At 39.4% G+C, this 21,516-nt stretch overlaps 1 protein-coding gene across 1 annotated transcript in view; it reads left to right on the top strand.

Moving 5' to 3' along the window:
- The window catches only part of SLC15A5 (solute carrier family 15 member 5), a 90,379-nt gene that overhangs the window by 45,110 nt on the left and 23,753 nt on the right, over positions 1-21,516 (top strand). Inside the window, exons 6-7 of the mRNA XM_065932600.1 lie at positions 2,438-2,626; positions 11,792-11,917. Coding sequence (XP_065788672.1) covers positions 2,438-2,626; positions 11,792-11,917 — 315 coding nt within the window. The remainder of the gene's footprint in view (positions 1-2,437; positions 2,627-11,791; positions 11,918-21,516) is intronic.

Below are 21,516 nucleotides of genomic sequence, written 5' to 3' on the forward strand. Positions count from 1 at the left end.
TCCTGCATCGCAGGCAGATTCTTTACCCTCTGAGCCACCAGGGAAGTCACATCTTCAAGATAGGTAATATTAAAATTCCTTTTTTCAATCTGAGCTATTAACAGAACCAAAATCTCTACTTCATTATGAATGGGCCTTCATGGAATCTAACTCAAAGTAATAATATGTTTTAAAATTCCTTAAATTTTCTGTTATTCAGATTTCCTCATTTTTATATCTTCTGTTTCTTGAGGTCTCAGAAAAAGCAGACTTTATGGATACATTTAAATGTTGAGATACAATCAAAAAATTTACCTACCAGTTTCTCTATCAACTAAAACAAACACTAAGCTATTTAAACATTAGATTGATTTTTCTGAATTGAAAGTTTGCCTTATCTGAAATTTTATGCAAGTTAACAAAAGGTGACTGTCTCTAAATTTCAAGTAAATTCCATCAAGTTAAAGTTTGCCTCTGCTCCAACAATGGGATTAAGTCCAGCAATATGAATGATAAATTGAGAAATGAAATGGTTGCAGTAGATATAAACTGTAACAAAATTTCTTCTCGTTTTCAACCAAAATTTCCTAGGCAATTCCTTAAAAATAAGAGAAGAGTTGAACTGCTATCTGAATAATTAGTTCCATTTATATTCTCTACCTACTTAATTACATTTAATACTTTTTCCTAAGCAAAAGTCCCTAATCTTTAATTCTGTCATAGCTACGTTACTTTTTCTGCAAAGATTAGAGAAATGTCAGAAAACCAAGGACTGATAATGCTTACAGTTTATTTCATAACCTTTTTTAAAATAATAGTTACAATCTCTTGAAAAGATCATTTATTTTAAATTTTCCCAAATCATTTTTTATTCAGACGTAGATTTTAAATTTTTTCAGAAAAATATATTTTATCTGAGGATAAAAGTTCAAAACCATTGCTTTAGCTTCAACAGTAATTGCTACTGATTGCTGCCACTGTTACAATAATACCTAGACATGCGTGTGCACATGCTTAGTCACCTCAATCATGTCCGACTTTTTGCCACCCCATGGACTGTAGCCCACCAGGCTCCTCTGTCCATGGATTCTCCAGGCAAGAATACTGGAGCAGATTCCCATGCCCTTCTCCAGGGGATCTTCCCGACCCAGGAACTGAACCCATGTCTCCTGCGTCTTCTGCATTGCAGGCGGATTCTTTCCCTCTGAGCCACCAAGGAAGCCCAATATTACCTGTATGTGATCTTATTTAAATCTCATAGCCATCCTACAAAGTAACCACCTTTTAGAGCCAAGGAAGGGCTTCCCTGGTGGCTCAGATGGTAAAGAATGGTAAAGAATCTATCTGCAATGTGGGAGACCTGGGTTCAATCCTGGGTTGGGAGGATCCCCTAGAGGAGGGCATGGCAACCCACTCCAGTATTCTTGCCTGGAGAATCCCCATGGACAGAGGAGCCTGGTGGGCTATAGTCCATGGGTTGCAAAGAGTAAGACATGACTCACCGACTAAGTACACACACACAGAGCCAAAGAAAATAATAAGGTTAAATAACTGAGGCCATATGGACAGTCAATCAGGAAACAGGGAACTAAAGTAGCCATTTCTGAGAGACCAAAGCCTAAGTATAGGAAAATCACACAACACGGTCAGCTGACATCTGAACATCCCCAGAAGAACAACAAAATGTTGAGGAAACACCCTCTAGTGTCAGTGTGTAAGAAATACTGTGGCCTACTATACTGATCAGGGGTGTTGACTTAAAATATATAGTCACAACCTGAAAGTAGAGAGCTGTTCCATTTGATGGGAATTTTTAGGACTTAAGCCAGGGAGGCAGCATCTCAAGTAGCCCTGAGAAACTGCTCTGAGAAGGTAGGGGAGGGAGTCAGATAATATAAAAGTTTGCAACAAATGGAGCAGATAGTCTGAACATTGAAGATTACTGATAATTAAGGAAAACCAGAGATCTCAAAGTAAGGAATTTAGTCCTCTTCTATGTATGGGAGAAGAGGGCATGACAGCCCACTCCAGATTTCATGCCTGGAGAATCCCATGGACAGAGGAGCCTTGGCAGGCTAAAGTCCATGGAGTTGCAAAGAGTCGGACACGACTGATGTGACTTAGCAGGCACACATGCCTGTCTGGGAAGATGCAAGCGTCTGGACTCACTGAATTCATTCCTTTCATATGCACCTCAGCTATCTGGGGCCAGTAATCATGCGTTTTCACATCCCCAGCTGCCCACCCCTTCACTCTTGTCTTTAGGGAGTGTCGTGTCGGCAGCTATCTCACAGGGATTGTTCTTCCTTTTGGGGGCCCTCCGGGTTGAGAAATTCCTATTTGGAGGACCAGAATCATAGATGGCTGTGACATCCTTGTTTATTAGATATGGCAGGAGATGCTCCATTTTAGTGACTTTTTAAATTTTGTTTTTTTCCTTTGCATTCTTCTTCTGCAGTCGCTGGCAATCTTTCTGCTGCCTTGTCAGTGCTGGTAGCCGGCTTCGTTGAAATATACAGGAAACACTTCCCTCCAGTGGAGCAACCTCTTTCAGGCAAAGCTGTCACCGTCTCCTCCATGCCCTGGTCCCACCTGGTTCTTCAATACGTTTTACTCGGAGTGGCTGAAACCCTGGTCAACCCAGCCTGTGAGTAATAATTTTTTTTACCTCCTGTTGGAACGTACTGAGTTTTCACTCGGAGCACATCGCCTCTCGTGGTCGGAAATCTGATCCTGCCCCAGAAATTTCCCACAATGCTTCAGAACAAGCTTATGCCTCACCCTCATTTAAAAAGAAATTACAGTTCCTCTTCGTTCCTTTGCCACATACAGACAGTGATTAATTCAACCTGAATGCTGATAGGATGGAATGGAAGATTTACTAATCCGGTTAAAGGTAGCAATCATTTGGTCAGATACACAACAGGAGAAAATTCTGCTAAAACCTAGAAGACAAGACCGATATGTAACCTTTCCTCTGATCTTCTCCCTTCTCTCTTCCCACCCTCTCCCTCTCATTCATAGATAAACTCACTTATATACTCCCTCCAAAAATGACATTTGTAGTGTACGTTGAGAGTATATAAACATGCAAATGAAATAAGTTTAAGCCAGTTTTCCAGACAACTCAGTGTCTTTAAATTAAATGACACTAAATTAAGTGTGATCACTAATGTTTCATAAGACAGGTTCAAAATAACTTTATTAAGTATCAAGGGTTTTCTATATCATCTAGATGCTGATATTAATTAAACTAGCCACTTCAAAATTCATCTAAGTATTTCGGTGACTTCTTAAAAAACTGCAATATGTATGTGTGAGTGTGTGTGTGTATATACCAGTGTGATCTACTGCATTTTATGTTTCTGTCTTCCTTATAAGTTCCCCACACAGAGAATGCTGATTGTAACACAAGCCAATTATACTTTACCAAAATTACTTTTAAAACTTCCTGACTCTATTCCTGCCTCTAATGTCTCTCCCATTCTATCTGCTCAACTCAACCTTTTCCGCAATTTTCATAGATGACAATTCTAACTAATTCTTTTGTCTAAAATCTTCAATTATTCTATTATCTTCAATTATTCTTAAATTCCTCAAAGCAATATACATATATATATTTAATATATATGCACACATATATGTATATGACATGAAGGTAATTCTTTTTAAAAAATCAAAATAAAATTAATTGTGTAATTACAGCCATATGTGTACATTAGACTTCTTTTTTATAATTTTAACTCATTTCATTCACATGAAATAAATAATTTTATAAGATTCTAAGATGTGGCTATCACTGTTTGACACTAGAGAGAATACGAAAAAAAATAGAAAAGAATGTCACCACACAGATGTTTGTGACTTCCCTGATGTTTCCAGAAAATTGTTGGAAGTAGTCAGGTGACATTTTCTAGGCAATGAATGAAGGCGATGAGTGAATGCTCATGTGCTCAGTTGTTAAGTCATGTCCAGCTCTTTTGCGACCCAATGGACTATAGCCTACCAGGTTCCTCTGTCCATGGGGTTTTCCAAGCAAGAATACTGGAGTGGGTTGCTATTTCCTCCTCCAGGGGATCTTCCTGACCCAGGGATCAAATCCAAATCTCCTGTCTCCTGCAATGCAGGTGAACTCATTACTGCTTGAGTCATCAAGGAATCAATGAATGTGATGAATGAATACAGTCAGGAAATTCCCAGCCAGCTAAGCAATTGTGGTTCAACATTTGAAAGCCAGAGAGGTACTTTTAACCAGAGAGTTAAAAAGGCAGATCATGTCATATTAAGTACTTAGTCCATCCATCCCTGATTTCCCATCTGAAAACTGAGGTCCAACTAAGTCCGCTGACTTTTCCTCTATAGAGCTCATGGGACAGGGAGCAGAAGATTTCATTTTAATTTCCAGACTTGTTATTAACTACACATGTGACCTTAAAAATCCACTTAACCACTAAGCTTCACCTTTTAGACCTTTAAAATGGAAATACTTATAATTCTTCCTCATATCACAGCATCGGTATAACAGTCAATGGGAATGAAACCTACTCCTGAGAATTAAATGACATAAAATGTGAGAGGGTGTTTTGAACTATGAAATCAAGAATCATTCTTCTGGAAGGCAGTATGGCATAGTTGTTAATATCCATGAATCTTAAAGTCAGGCAGAACTGAATTCAAACCCAGTTCAGCCACTGACTAGTTGTGTGACCTTGGCAAAATTATTCTGCATTTTTTAGCTTTCCTCATCATCTGTAAAATGAGGAAGGGATGTTGTAAGGACTAAGTGAAATATTTCATGTAAAGGAAAAAGCAGAGTGTACATAGACAATATATAGGATAGACTGCACTCACCATTAACAATTGTATAGCTTCCCTGGTGGCTGAGACGGTAAGAATCTGCCTGCAATGGGGGAGGTCTGGATTTGATCCTTGGGTTGGGAAGATCCCCTGGTGGAGGGCATGGCAACCCACTCCAGTATTCTTGCCTGGAGAATCCCCAAGGACAGAGGCGCCTGGTGGGCTACAGTCCCTGAGGTCGCAAAGAGTAGGACATGACTGAGTGACTAAGCATAGCACAGCACATGTGTGCTGTTATTATTGTTACTATGCTTCAGGTAAATTAATAATCCAAGACTCAGGGCTCAAGCACAGATGTCTGTCTCACAGGTCATAATAGAAAACCATACCTCCCACAACTTGAACATCAGGAGATCTGATAGTGGGAGCAGTATCGTGTCTTTGCTACCAGTCATTCAAAGTCCCTTTTTTCTTCTTACTTCTCACCTCCAATCCAACAGCAAGTCTTAGTCTTAACTCTGAAATATAATTTAAATCTGGTCCTGACTCATCATCTCCTTTTCTATTCACCTGGTCTCTAATCACAGTTCTTTTTTTCCCCATGTACACTTCTTATTTTTTAAAAAAGAAAAGATTTAATATTCCAGAGATATAGTGGATTTAGGTGTGAGCTGTTTAAAATATTTTTAGTAAACATCACTGCTGGAAAGATGGTATGTAAATGCACAGGTGGAAGTGTGTCTGGCAAGAAAATGCAAGGAGTCTCATGCAGTTGGAGGAGTGAGGAAGAGATAAACTGGTAAGGTGTCAAACTTATTTTTGCTCTGGGGGACCCAGGTTCAGTCATTTGTTTGGGAAACTAGATCCCATATGCCACAACTAAGAATTTACATGCCACAGCTAAAAATCCTGCATGCCACAACAAAAGAAGGAAATGGCAGCCCACTCCAGTATTCTTGCCTGGGAAATCCCATGGACAGATGAGTCTGGCAGGCTACAGTCCATGGGGTCGCAAAGACTCGGACACAACTTAGAGACTGAACCACCACCACCATGCTGCAATGAGACCTGGCACAGCCAAATAAATAAATAAAATAAAAAAATTTTTTAAATGAATTGGTCAACAGGGTTATGTGGTTTTCTCTAGCTTCGTCAGACTGCACGAATCTAGGAGCAGATAGTGAATTGTCTTGCCAGTCAATTTCCAGAAGGCAAGAGAGAGGTAAAGAAATGAGGGAACGTGGAAGAATATGATTCTAATAGTTGACCGTGGAACTTAGCTTGGATAAAAAAAGTAGTGAGAACATGTAGGGTATGAAAGAGGTGAAAATAATGAAAGGAGTAATGGAGTGGAGGCCCTGAAGGAGGACAAGCATTTTGATGGTTGAGTCCCCGAGATTAAGCTGGGAAGATGGAAGGTGGTCGCCAGAGGCCAGTGTACAAAGTTGAGATTATGGGTCAGTGACAATTACTGTTCTGGGGCGTGCATTGGCAAACTTTTTCTTAAAATTTTCAGATAGTAAGTGGTTCGGTTTTGCACTCGTTTCTGGTGCAACTACTGAACTCTGCCATTGTATATAAGCCTCAGAGATGACATACAATGAATGGGCGTGGCTGTGTCCCAATAAAACTTTGTTTATAAATAGGTGGCAGCTGTACCTTACCTGACCGTAGTTCACCAACCCCCTGGTCTGAGGCACAAGATTCAGCATGTGTCCATAGGTGTGAGTGGCTAAGGTCAAGTGGGGGACAAGGACATTGGAAAGGGGGCCATGGAACTGAAAAACCAAGATATGACAGAATGGAAAGTTGGAAAGATGATCTATATGTATGTGTATGTTAAAATTGCCAGGGGACTTCTCTGGAGGTCCAGTGGTTAAGACTTCACTTTCCAATTCAGGAGGGTTGAGTTCATTGCGAGACTAAAATCCCACATGTGTTGAAGCCAAACAATAAAAACAAAACAGAAGCAATATTGTATAACAAATTCAATAAAGACAGAAATAGTCTGCATCAAAAAAATATGTATTTTTTAAAAACTGCCAAGAATTAAGGCAGAAGTGGAACCAGAGAGTGCAACCATGAGAGGGGAGCTGATGAGTTTGAAAAATACAAGAAAGTGTCACAAAGATCAGCAGCTGACAGCAAAGAAAAGAAATATTAGGTGATCAAACCAGGTAACATGAGATTCAAAGTTGGAAGATTTTGTAGAGATGAGGGAGGAATAATGATCTGAAAATGGTAATAGCATAAAGTTCCATTTTCTAGTTCTGCCATACTTCTCCACATGTTCAAAACAAACCCCTCACCAAATGCAATAAACACATTTTAACTGTTTAAGAACAAGTGAAGTAAAAGAAATTTCCAGGAGTGAGTCTCCAGTACCAGCTGCCTGAGGAAGGCAGTTATGGCTGTATAGTTTGTAGATTCCACATAAACTGTGATGGGGCATCTCTGCAAACACTAGTCTCCACCTGGAGAAACATTTCAACTCGCTCTTTGGCAACAAGACCAGTTTTCCCATACACTGTATATTTTTTACTGTGTCTTCACAGTAAAATGATCTTCCCTGGTGGCTCAAGCAGTAAAAAATCTGCCTGCAATGCTGGTGACTCAGGTTCGATCCCTGGATCTGGAAGATCCCCTGGAGAAGGGAATGGCTACCTTTCCAACTATTCTTGCCTGGAGAATTCCATGGACAGAGGAGCCTGTTGGGCTATAAAGTCCATGAGGTAGCAAAGAGTCAGACACGACTGAGCGACTAACACTTTTCACAGTAAAATGAGGATTTTAGAATAGTGGCAGACTTGTTGATTACATCTATACTACAGTATGCTCAAAGAAATCATGGAACCTAAAAAACTCAAGTCGATGATCACCAAAGTCAAAAAAGATCAGAACACGCAAGTAGATGCCTGAAATTGGAGATCGGAGGACTTGAAAAGCGGAGTCCTATAAAAGGGAACCAGAGGTTTTCAAAACGAGGAAAATGACACCAAAGAGAGATTAACCAGCAGGCAGAGAGCTGGCAAAGTGTGCTCATGAATTATATACCGCACCAGAAGTTCTAGCAAGAGAAAAGCGCGGGATTAATAATTAACTAGCAAAGTAATAATGGCCCCAAACGTTCCGCTTTTTCTCACTGAAAGAAATCGTCCTACTTCATCTTCCTGCCCATTGTTTGTCTCCTCGTATTTAGAGAGAGGAAAGTTCATCAGCCAAATCCTTTTTGTAACTGAGTCCTTCCTGCCCAAAGCCTCTTCAGCGTTTCTCTTGCACTTTCCTTTGGATCTTCCAGAGAAAACTTGCAAGCTTGGCCTCAAACTCCTGCAGGTAATTTGCACGGTACAAGACAGCACTGGAACCCACGTCTCCTGCTGCCAATATTTGAAGCCTTTCTTCATAGTATTTTATCATCATCATTACCTTAATGTCCAATAATATTTGGATATTAAGCACCTAGTTAGTGCTGCCTTTAGTATTACACATATTTCTGTGCTCTCTGCTCTTCCAGAGTTTAAAATCCAGGAAAGATATACTGATGCTTTCTCCCACCCTCAGCCTTAGTACTTCAGCACATCTGAAGCACAGAGATTCCTTTAAATGTTTATTGAATGATAAATAAAAACACATGGAGAACACATTGAAAGCAAGATGAAAACATTAAATAAATACAGGAAGGAATAGTAATACATTTACATTAAGTATTAGTAAGTTCATTTAAAAGTGCTGGTCAAGGGACTTCCCTGGTGGTCCAGCGGATAAGAATTTGCCTTCCGATGCAGGGATGCAAGTTCAATCCCTGGTCTGGGAACTAAGATCCTATACACCTCGGGATGGCTAAGTCCATTCACCACAACAAAGACCCAGGCAGCCAACAATAAAAGTAAATTAAAATTTTTAAAAAGTGCTGGACGAATGCAGAGTTTTACTGGGAAACTAGGAGTGAAGTCTTCCTGAAAGGGAAGGGGGAAGATAATTAAATTTCATTCTTTGTAGAGACAGTGAAACTAAAAGTTTAATGTTCATGGCATATCAGTTTTCTATCACCACCTTTCTTTTTAAAAAGAACTTCAATATTTATTTGCATTCTCTCATTGCAGAAAATTTGCTGAGTACAAAAGAGTAGGAAGAAAAATTAAAAATCCAATCATTTAGCCACTCAGAGCTAAAGCCGTTCATATTATTTAATGTGTTTCTTTACAATTTTTTGCCACTTATATACAAAAGAGAGAGATTAGTACAATAAACTCCCATGTATTCACATTCCAGCTCTAATAATTTTCTACACATGGCCCAAACTGCCTCATCTCTACCTTCATTCACATAATGTCTTCCTCTTCATGATATAATTACAAAGCAAACAACAGGTATCAAATTATAATAATACTATAAAGATTTTAGCTTGTATCCCTAAGATGGCTATTCATAGTTATGTTGGTATGGAATGTATACAATTATATATGCTTACTTCATTTATTTCTGATATCAAAAAATTATGTTTAACTGAAATTTAAAATAAAAACTTTCCTCCATAATTTTCTTTTCACCCCTTACCACCATCATTACTACTATTCCAACAATGACTCAGGAGGAAAAAGATAACCATTCTGGAAACCCAATGCTTAAGCTACTGCCTCTCCTTAAACAGGATATTTAAATGCATATAAAATAAATAAATAAAAAGGGAATTCCCTGGCAGTCCAGTGGTTTAGACTCCACACTTTGACTGATGAGGGTCTGGGTTCAATCCCTGATTGGGGAACTAGTATCCCGCAAATCATGAGGTGTAGCCAAAAAACAAATTTTGTAATGCATATAAAAGGATTTGCACAGTGCCTTGCACAAATAGGGGATATTTGATTTGGTAAAATTAATATTGTTACAAATAGCTAACTTTATTCAGTTCTTGTGTACATTATAGCAAATAACAGTCATACACCTCAAACAAGTGCATAATGAATGATCTTACTACCATTTCATAGAGAAGAAGACTGAGGCTTGAGAAGTTTAAGTAAAGAATCTGCCTACCAAGCAGGAGACATGGGTTTAATCCCTGGGTGAGAAAGATCCCCTGGAGAAGGAAATGGCAACCCACTCCAGTATTCTTGCCTGGAGAATGCCATGGACAGAGGAGCCTGGTGGGCTACAGTCCCTAGGGTTGCAAAGAGTTGGACATGACTTAGCAACTAAACAACAACCTAAAATCACAGAGGTAATAAGCAGCTGACCCAGGATTTTATCATAAGTTTATCTAAGTCCAGAGCTCATGCTGTTCTCCACCATGCTAATTTTCTATGATAGATTGAGATTTCCACGGGGAATCTAATGATGTATATAGGACAACAGAATCATAGAACTTACTGATATCATCATGATACTATCCAGTACAAGGCCTCCTAGGTGGTGCTAGTGGTAAAGAATCCACCTGCCAATGCAGATGTAAGAGGCACAGGATAGATCAATCCCTGGGTCAGGAAAATCCTCTCGAGGCAGGCACAGCAACCCACTCCAGTATTCTTATTTGGAGAATCCCATGGACAGAGGAGCCTAGCGGACTTCAGTCCATGGGGTCACAAAGGGTCTAATACAACTGAAGCAACTTAGCATGCATGCATGATACTCTCCAGTACAAGCCTTAGCTCAATCCAAAATCCATAAGAAATATTCAAATTGATGTATAACTTTGGTGAATATTTTGGGACACTCAACTACCTAGCAATTAAATTTTCTTTATAGCTGTATAGGAGTGTATTTTGCCACATTTTATTCCTTGTAGATATCTGTACACTGTAACATCATAATATCAGTTCAGTTCAGTCACTCAAGTCATGTCTGACTCTTTGTGACACCATGGACTGCATAACTCCAGGCTTCCCTGTCCATCACCAACTCCCTGAGCTTGCTCAAACTCATATCCAACAAGTCGGTGATGCCATCCAACCATCTCATCCTCTGTTGTCCCCTTCTCCTCCTGCCTTCAGTCTTTTCCAGCATCAGAGTCTTTTCTAATGAGTCAGGTCTTCACATCAGGTGGCAAAAGTTTTGGAGTTTCAGCTTCAGCATCAGTCCTTCCAATGAATGCTCAGGACTGATTTCCTTTAGGATGGACTGGATGGGTCTCCTTGCAGTCCAAGGGACTTTCAAGAGTCTTCTCCAACACCACAGTTCAAAAGCATCAGTTCTCTGGCACTCAGCTTTCTTTATGGTCCAACTCTCACATCCACACATGACTACTGGAAAAACCATAACTTTGACTATGCAGAGCTTTGTCGGCAAAGTAATATCTGCTTTTTAATACACTGTGTAGGTTTGTCATAATTTTTCTTCCAAGGAGCAAGCATTTTTTTAACATCATAGTATATGTTACTCTAGTAATGTTAACAAAAGTGAAGTGAAAGTCACTCAGTCATGTCTGACTCTTTGCAATCCACGGACTGTACAGTCCATGCAATTCTCCAGGTCAGAATACTAGAGTGGGTAGCCTTTCCCTTCTCCAGGGAATCTTCCCAACCCAGGGATCAAACCCAGGTCTCCTGCATTGCAAGTGGATTCTTTACCAGCTGAGCCACAAGGGAAGCCCAATGTTAACAAGGCCCAACAGAAATTTTACCTGCATCAGTAAACTTTCTTTGAGGTATGATCAATACCAATTTGAAGAATATCTATACTTTTACTTTAGAGAGAATTTTCTATGAACTTATGGTTGCTGAGAGGAAGAATGGAGGGAAGGGATAGTTAGGGACTTTGGGATCAATATATACACACTCCTATATTTAAAATAGATAAACCACAAGGACTTACTGTATAGCACAGGAAACTTGGCCCAATGTTATGTGGCAGCTTGAACAGGAGGGGAATTTAGGGGGGAATGGATGCATGTGTATGTATGACTGAGTCCCTTTGCTGTTCATCTAAAGCTATCACGACACTGCTAATTGGCTATACTCCAATATAAAATAAAAAGTTTAAAAAAAGAAATAATGTTCTATATTCTGAACTTTTGTCTTCTCAGTCTCTGTAATATACAGATTTGTTCCAAGTACCATCAGAGGAACCTTTATGAATTGCTTGATGCTGATCAGTGGATTTGCTTGTTTCAGGGCACTGCTGTTGGAGTTGGTCTACCTCATCTCAGAAGGTAAAAAATAGTCCATGGTTTGCTTATATATATATTGATTTGATGACTAGAGAATTGAGAGACAAAACCTTAAGAGAGGCTTTGCCAGTGTAGTCTTTTTTTTTTAATTGATCCACTTTTGCAATTAAGATAGAATTAAGATAGGAAATAGACTCTTGCTGTATTCATTAATTTCTGGGAATTGTTTTTCTTTTGATAGGAGGAGGTAATTACAGAATGTCACTTCTCATGAGACCCTGTCTGCTGTCTTTCTTTATTGTACTTGAACGCATACTGGTCATTATATTCTTATTAGGTTTTTCAACAGGGCTGTATTCAATAAGGGGTCATAGATAACCCTCAGAAAAGGTAAGTCCTGTGTAAATATAGGAGAATGGGGGTATCTGGATGATCCTTTATCCAGAAATATAGTCTGTGCAACCAAAGAGAAATTGTGAGTTGAATTGGAAAAATTTCCCAGTAGATATTTAAGTCAGAAGAAACAACCAACCTGAAAAAGCCACATGCTACATAAAAAGTATTCTTACATGGGCTGGTAGAAAAATCAAACAGGATAACATTAAAGATTAACTGTCATGACAAATGTCTTTGGCTATATTTTAAATCTACAGACATTTTCCTTTATTTGTTCTGAGATGTTAATACACCTTAAAATTTATTAAATTTGCTTGTGCTTATTTTATGAGAGATACTGAAAGCTTATTGTTCTCTCCTTTCAAAAATACAATACATTTAAAAATGTAAACAAATATTCATATTCTCTACAAATAAATTTAACTTACCTACTTTCCAACTATGGAAAAACTAAATTCTATGAATGAGAAACTCCTATTAACACTAGGTATCCATTCAAAAAATATTTATGGAGGATCCAGTCTGTTCCAGGTACCATATTGGATACTAGAGATGCCATGCCAAGAAAAATTAACTTCCAGATTGTCACAAAATTTACAGGAGTGTAGGGAAGCAATAAAATTGAGTAACAAATTAAATGATAGGTTTAGTAGAGTTCAAGGAACAAATCTACAGTCTTTGATTGTTAAGATCAAACCCTGTTCTTAGTTAACTGTGAAAGTTAAGCCAAAGTATGTAATGAGTAATTACCATGTGCCAGGCTCTACGTTATTAATACATGGAATTATGTGAGACATGGTTCCAGTTCTTAAGAGCTCACATTCAAACTGTCATAACTAAGTGTGAACAACAGAATTTGTTGACATCTCTGATGATCCGAGTCTTTAAATGTAAACAAAGTCTAGAACACTGGTATTAGGATTTTATAAGATAGCTTGGAAAAATCTTACCAATACGTCTACCTAAACATCTTTTGATAAGCTGGCTATAAATATGGAGATTCCCCACAGACTCCCCCTCAGAACTGATAATTTGCTAGCAAGCACAATACTTGTGATAACAGCTTTATTATAGCAAGAAAATACAAATCAAAATGAGATAAAGGCAGAGATGCATGAAACAAGGTCTGGGTAGGTTCCAGAAACAAAGCTCGTTTCATCCTCAGAGATGTGGTACCCAACTGGCACATCGGTGTGTGATAATACACAGAGCACTGTTACCCAGGAAAGCTTACCTGAGCTTCAGTGTGCAGAGTTTTTATTGAGGTAGAGTCTTCCCTGGTGTCTCAGACTGTAAAGAATCTGCCTGCAATGCAGGAAGACCCAGGTTCGATCCCTGGGTCAGGAAGATCCCCTGGAGAAGGGAATGGCTACCCACTCCAGTATTCTTGCCTAGAGAGCCCCATGGCAGAGGAGCTTGGTGGGCTACAGCCCTTGAGTTCACAAAGAGTCGGACACGACCGAGCGACTAACACTTCTCTCTTATGTGGGCAGGATTGACTGAACCATTGGCCATGCAGTTCAGCTCAGTCTCCAGCCTCTCTTCTCTCCCCAGAGACTGGGCTGATACCTACCCTGTGGCTCAGAATCCCAACCCTCTAACCCTATAGTTGGTCTTCTAGGCTTGCCAGCTCCTATTCTGAGTCTCACCATTAACAAACACCATCAGGTGGGGCTTCACGAGCCAGTCATGAATAACAAAGACACTTCAGTCACTTGGGAAATGCAGAGATTTTTAGAGTTTACCTCCCAGGACCCAGGAAGAAAAGCCAGACAATTTCTTTATTACATACAACTGTTTTTGCAAATATATTTTACTGAAAATCTATTTTTACTGAGAATCTGCATAATATGGTAGGATCTGTTATATAACATTACTGGGTCTGTTACAGCAATCTTATAAAGTTGACAAAGCAGCTACTCTCTAGTTGCAGTGGGCAGGCTTCTCATTGCAGTGGCTTCTCTCCTTGCAGAGCAGGGGCTCTAGGGTGCATGGGCTTCAGTAGCTGCAGCACATGAACTCAAAAGCTGTGGCTCCTGGCTCTAGAGCTCAGGCTCAATAGTTGTGGCACATGGGCTTAGGTGCTCTACCCATGTGAGATCTTCCCGGTTGAGGTATGGAACCCACGTGTCCTGCATTGGCAAGCTGATTCTTTACCACTGAGCCACCATGAAAGCCCAAAGGTTTATGTAGTTTTGGCAAAGTGTGGTGCCCGTTAAAGGAGGTCTACTAAGAACACGTAGTGAGGACATCTTAGAATCATGCGATGTGACGCAGAGGGGAGGAGCAGTCTCTAAAGTAATATTGAAAAGAACATCATTTAAATTACTGCTAATTGATTTAATTTACTTCTTTTTAAAATATTTTTCTACTCATACTAATACTGTGTTACATCAAGTCATAGCCTAATCAGTTAGAATCTTGCAATTGGATGTCACTGTGGAGGTCATCTAATCTAACACTGTACCAAAAACTAGAGGATGCATAATCTTCTTCTAGTGCCCAGGAAATGTTCTCTACTTTGAGAAGTAACCCATCTGTTGATAAATATATTTCCCAGAGTAAACCTAGTTTTTCTGTCCACATAGCAACTCTTCAAAACATTCAATAAATACTTGGGGCAATAATGTACAATGTAAAAAGAGTAGGGTCCAAACTCTATGGATTCCAATCCAGGTAGTCTAGTTGTGTGTCCTCAGTTTTCATGTCAATAGCAATAATAAATAATTCATTATGTTGCTGAGAGGATTAAGTAATTAATATGCATAATAAGTATTCAATAAAGATAACTATTTTGACTCCCTTCTAATATATAGACAAACCACTCCAATTTTTTTCATAGTACATGATTCCCTGATTTTTCATTGTCAAAATGCCTCTATATTAATGGATAGATATCAATTTGTCAGTATGGTTCTTAAAATATAGTTTCCAGACTCAATCACAAGGCTCAAAATGGGTACATCCAAGATAGATATGTTACTTTTATCAACCTTCTCAATCTCTCTCTCTGTTGGCACTTTTAATAGAATGCCAAAAGAGATTGTAGTTACTTTTTCAATAGTTGCATCACACCTCTGTTCAATTAAAACCTGAAGCTTCTTTTTTTATTTTTAGCAGTTTCTCTCAGTTCAGTTCCAATCATCTTATCACAATTTCTTTGTCTAATTAAATGCAGGACTTTATCTCTTATCCTTAAAAAATGTCAGCCCATCATTCTAAATAACAGACAGTTTAAAAACTTGATTCTGTCATCTGGTGAATTACTGATCTTTACTTCTTTACCAGCTTGTGTCACTGGCAAATTTAGTAAGCAAGTTCCTAGACTTCTTTCAGGTAATTGATAAAATTGTTGAATTGGACAGGAACAAAAGCAGAGCCTTGTGGAAAATTCCTAGAGACCTCACTGTAAATTAATGGTAATCAACTAATCCTCCCCTTTTGGATATAATTAGTTGCCTCTTCACCTAGTTACTATCATTGAGCCCACATGATTCTCCATCATTCCCAGAATGACATCACAGGAGACTTTTGTCACATGGTTTTTTCTGGGGGTAGATACATCTGAGTTTGTGACAGTCACTTTAGCCATCAGATTAGCATTCATCAAGAAAGGCAATGAAGTTCATTTAGATGATTTGATTTTAGTGACCCTAAACTGGCTTATGGTGACTAATTAAGGCCCCTAAAAGAGAGTCATCTTTAGACTATCTGCATGATTTCAGGTTGGACACCATCTTGTTAAGAATGTTTAAAAAAAAGAAATGCTGCACTTCACTGCTCTCAGAGATGATAAGAAGATAAAGTTAAATAATGTATTTGAGCATTTTAATGGTAGAGATTATTTTAAATATAGAATAAAGCCATAGTGGCCCATTCAGTTAGAAATAAGATCAGTCTGTTTAATCAAACAACCAGACCAATTTCTTTGACAGAACTGAACATCATGAAAAAGAACTCTATAGCTCTATGTTTAAGCATCCCACAAGCCTCCACATTCCATTTAGCATATAGGATATTTTAAATCTTTAAGGATTCATGTCAGCAGAGCATGTGTGTATGTGAGTGTGTGTGTGTGTGAGTGTTAGCGTATGATTGGAAAAGATGATCAGTTATCACAGTCTCCAAGCTGCATTAGTCATTTTTAGCACCATGATGGAGAATGGTGTGAATGCGGTAAATTCAAAAGATTTCTCAAAACTTGACGGTGCAGACAGATAGCTGTTAGAGTGACATTTTCAGTACAAGTGAGAAAACTGATGCTTCTGGGATCTCTAACTCTAAGTGCCTTAAAGGAGTAGATACAAGACTAAACCCATCCTCCTACACTAATCATTTCAGAAATAGTTTATCTAAAAGTAGCAATGCTAATAAAAAGGGAGTGAAGAAGTCAGTCAAACTGCTTATTTCGACTCTGTGCCATTAGCAACCAGATCAATTTTCTCACATGCGTGAGCACAAGCTTACCTTCTGACAAAAATAACAAAATGGGAATTCGGTGAAAAGTGACATCTTAGTTACAGACGTGGAGGTGATTGAAAGATCCAAAGCAGAATGTCTCAGAGAAAAAAAGGATAATTGGGCAGAATCAAGAGGTCAAGGTATACATCTTCCTGTCCCTGTTAGTCCTTCCTCTTCAGAGTTCAGCAAAGGGGCAGAGAACGTAGCAGTTTAACACCCATCAAGAGCCATTTTAAAATAAAACTGTGATCTTTTAAAATTCTCATTTAAATTTCTCTGATGATTGAGACCACTGACAGCCTTGTCGGCGTGAATCACTGAGTTGTTCTTGAAATGGGAATTTGCAGTTGCAGTAAACTTGAAAGAAGAAAATATTTATGCATCTGGAAAGCTATTCAGCTGGATTTCACAGGTCTGCACCTATTTTCTTAGAGACGGGTTTCTTCAAACTCAGGTCAGTGCCTGAGGTCGAACTTCATATGGGTTTTGAAATGACAGACCCAGAGGGGAAAAGTGGCTCGCTACCCAGTAATTCACCTATGTTGTTGTTACTCAGTCGCTAAGTCATGTCCAACTCTTTGTGACCCCATGGACTGTTACCTGCCAGGCTCCTCTGTCCCTGGGATTTTCTAGGTAAGAATACTGGAGTGGGCTGTCATTTCCTTCTCAGGGGACCTTCCTGACCCAAGGATCGAACCTGTGCCCCTGGCATCTCCTGCATTGGCAGGTGGATTCTTTACCACTAGGGCCACCCCGGAAGCCAGGCCATATTCTACATTTGATTGTCAAGTAGTTCAGTCCCACCATTCCCGTGGATAATACGGCAGGCCCCTAGTGCTCCACAAGCAAACTCCGCTCTTCTTCCTCAGTCAGAGTCAGGTGCAGAGACCCCCTCATCTAATGGGATTCTATGTCCCAGAAACAATTTATTCTACATCCTCAACATTTGGCTCCATAGAGACACTTGGAGTTGCCTGGAGACCTTGAGTTTTCACAACAGTATCAGGTCAAAGCTCAAAACACCTTTCGAACATGGACAGCAAGTATCCAGTGCTGTTGGCTCATGAGAGGTAGAAAGGGCAGAATGTGGAGTCACAGCACTTGAGTTCAAACTCAACTCCGCCCTTAATAAGCTGTGAAGTTTTTAGCTCCAGGGGTTCAGAACAGGTCTTCCCAAGATGAGTTCCTTTGGCATGTGGATTATTTTGAGCTAAAGGGGGTGGGGACCCTACTACCTCTCCCTTAGCTTCCTAGAAAAAACTTAAATTGGACATTTTTCCCCAAGAAAAAAAGAGTTTTCATCAGAGATACATTTGCAGGGCAAACATCTAATTACCAAAGGTCTATATTTATCTAGGCCTATGTGCTCAGTCGGGTCAGTTGTGTCAACTTTTTGCAACCCTCTAGACTTCAGCCCACCAGACTTCTCTGTCCATGGGATTCTCCAGGCAAAAATACTGGCATGAGTAGCCATTCCCTTCTCCAGGGGATCTTCGTAACCCAGGGATCAAACCTACATCTCCCACAATGGCAGGCAGATTCTTTACCACTGAGCCACCTAGGAAGCCACAAGGTTCTTACACTATTACGATATTATATTTATCTATATGGCAGGCCAGACATCTAGTTATCAAACATCTGCTGTCTTTCTTATCATCCTGTGAATGACCCTCCTTTCTTGGAAGCTCCAGGTTCCTATTCCATTTTTTACATCATGAAGGCATATATACCTCATTGTATCTTTCTCTCTTTGAACCTGTCATGTGGGGGGTTCCTTGTAAGTACAAGATTCAGTTTTATTTTCTCCTGTTTGTCTGTCTCAGGTCCATTTCATTCTTAGACCAACCAGAAGAACCTAGAGGGACAGAAGAATGGATTTTGCATCCCTGACTGCACATTACTTAACTTTTTGAGTCTCAATTTCTCCTTCTCTAAACGGTGTCACTAACAACTTCCAAGATATCTTGGACAACCAGAGGAAATAGATATAAAACACCAGATCAGTAAAGGCACACGAAAAATAATGATTTGTGTTGTTGGGGTGGTTGTTATTGTAATTTGAGTGAGATCTCAATATTTTCCAAGTGGGCTAGGATTATCATGGATGTGATGTTCTAGTTTGGCACTTTTATAATTCTCCAGGAAAAGATATGTTCCATAAATGCAGAGCTTAGGTGTCCTGCTGCTGCTAAATCACTTCAGTCGTGTCCGACTCTGTGCGACCCCATAGATGGCAGCCCACCAGGCTCCCCGGTCCCTGGGATTCTCTAGGCAGTCCTAGTCAGCTTCAGTTCTAGGACTGGATTGGGATGAGATGAAATAAAGCTATGTTCTGAGATTCTTCTTGGCCCTCCTGGACCTATGTCATTAGTGGTACACCCTTCGCATGGCAAGCTTACACATCTAGATAGACTTAGACGCACATCTGTGTTTCTGCTTGCAAACAGTGTTGAAGTTGACTCTAGAAAGCTGAATGATATTTGCCTTGGTAAGCATAAGGGTGAAGAATTTCTGGTAGAGAGAATATATAACAAGTGAAAGTGTTAGTCGCTCAGTCATGTCCAACTCCTTTTGACCCCATGAACAATAGCCTTCCAGGCTCCTCTGTCCATGGAATTCTCCAGGCAAGACTACTGGAGTGGGTAGCTATGCCTTTTTCCAAGGGATCTTCCCAACCCAGGGGTCGAACCCACATCTCTTGCATTGATGGATTCTTTACCACTGAGCCACCAGGGAAGCAGGCATATACCAAAGCCTAGAAGTAAGGAGTCACCTGGTGCATCAGAGGAACTCAGAGATCAGTAGCCTGAAAATATTCAGGGAGAATCATGTGAAGTCGGGTCAAGAGAGTAGGAGTAAAATCATGCAGGAACTTTGGCTTACAGATATTTTTTAAAAAGCTGTATGCAATATATATGGAATATAAAAAAATGATGAACCTATTTACAGGGCAGAAATAGAGACAGAGACCTAGAAAATGGTCTTAAGAACACAGTGGGGGAAGGATAGGGTGGGACCAATTGAGAATGTAGCATTGACATATATACACTACCATGTGTAAAATAGTGGGAAGCTGGTGTACAACACAGGGAGCCCAGCTCAGTGCTCTGTGATGACCTACAGGGGTGGGATGGGGTGGGATGGGGTAGGAGGGAGGGAGGCTTAAGAGGGAGGGGATCTGTTTACCCTTTTGGCTGATTCACGTTGTACAGCAGAAACCAACACAACATTGTAAAACAGTTTCTCTCTAATTTTAAAAAATCTATATGCAATAAGAAATTATAAAGGCATTGAGCAAGTCACATCTATTTGTGTTTTAAGATTACCGCGCATGCAGTGTAATTTGAAAAGGAAAGAAGAATGGCTTGGGAGAAGCAGGATGGGTTCAAATGAAGCAAACCTCAGGCAAATCTAGTAGTGATGAACTAGTGACAAAGTAGGCCGATGGAGAGAAATGGATGAATGTAAGCTTGATTTTAGAAGTAGGGTGGATAGTATTTAGTGGTGGTTTTGACAGTCAGGGGGTGGTAGCATGCAGGAGACAGAAGTGGGGTCAAGGAAGTATTCCAAACTCTGCCAAAAGACAACTGGATGAGCAAAGATTGTATTTACCAAATGGAGAACATTAGAAGACAGATAGGTTGAAAAACTTGTCACCTGTTCATTTTTCACCACATTAAGTTTGACCTATCTATGAGACATCCAAAGGGAAATACCTGGAGCTCAGAAAAAGGATCTGGGTTAGACATATAAATATGACAATTTGTGGCACAAAAATTGCATTTGAACCCATGAAAGTGAACAAAATTATCTAGTGTGACTATTAAGAATGAGAAGAAAAGGAGACAAGGACCTAGACCTGAAAAGCCTCAGTATTAGAGGTTGGGTGGAGGAGAAATGGCCGGCTAGAGAAGGAAGAGGACAGCCAGAGAGGTAGAGGGAAATATATGCATCCATGCATGTATGTGTATGTGCGTGCATGTGTGTTTGTGTGGTGTGTGTTCACTGAAAATGGGAAATGGTAAATTGTGTTAAGTGCTACTGTGAGATCTGAAACTATCACCACATTGATAATCGGCTACACTCCAATACAAAATAAAATGTTTGACAAAAAACAAGGATCAGTAAGAAATGAAAAAGAAAATTCTAAAGATGCTCTGAAGGTGAAATAGCTCAAACAGTAATGTAAGGAATGGTCGAAAAAATAAGAAATAGAAAGTATAAAACTCGGAAAATTTGTCAATCTTTTAGTTTCAGAAATGCTGTTCAATGATGAAGTAAATGAAGTCAGATATTAAATATCTGTATAGAACACATTTCTATTTAACAGCAGCAAAATAGTCATTAACATAATTTGATAATGAGCAGTCCTTTCCCTTATATTCCCTATATTTTATATAAACAATATATGTTTATGTACAAAAAAATGCTACTGTGAGATCAAATAATAGAATGAAGGGTGGAAAGTATCCTTAGATTTGCAACATTATGATCCCTGATAACTGTAGCAAGAGTCACTTTAGCAGTGAAAAGGGAAAGGAAACCAGATTGGAGCAGGGTCAAAATATCTACTAAGTGAGGAAATAAAGGCATCACATTTCAAACAACTCTTTTGAAGAACTTTCTCTGAAGATGTAAAAAATAAAGTGGTGGCTGGAGGAAGCTGTGGGTAGATTTGCCAACTTTAGCAGATAAAAATACAAGATACCCAGTTACATCTGAATTTCAAGTAAACTAAATTTTTTTTAGAATAAATATATCCCGTGCAATATTATGGATGTACT

Source organism: Muntiacus reevesi, chromosome 1 (assembly GCF_963930625.1).
Source record: "Muntiacus reevesi chromosome 1, mMunRee1.1, whole genome shotgun sequence".
In the NCBI taxonomy this organism is placed as follows: Eukaryota; Metazoa; Chordata; class Mammalia; order Artiodactyla; family Cervidae; genus Muntiacus; species Muntiacus reevesi.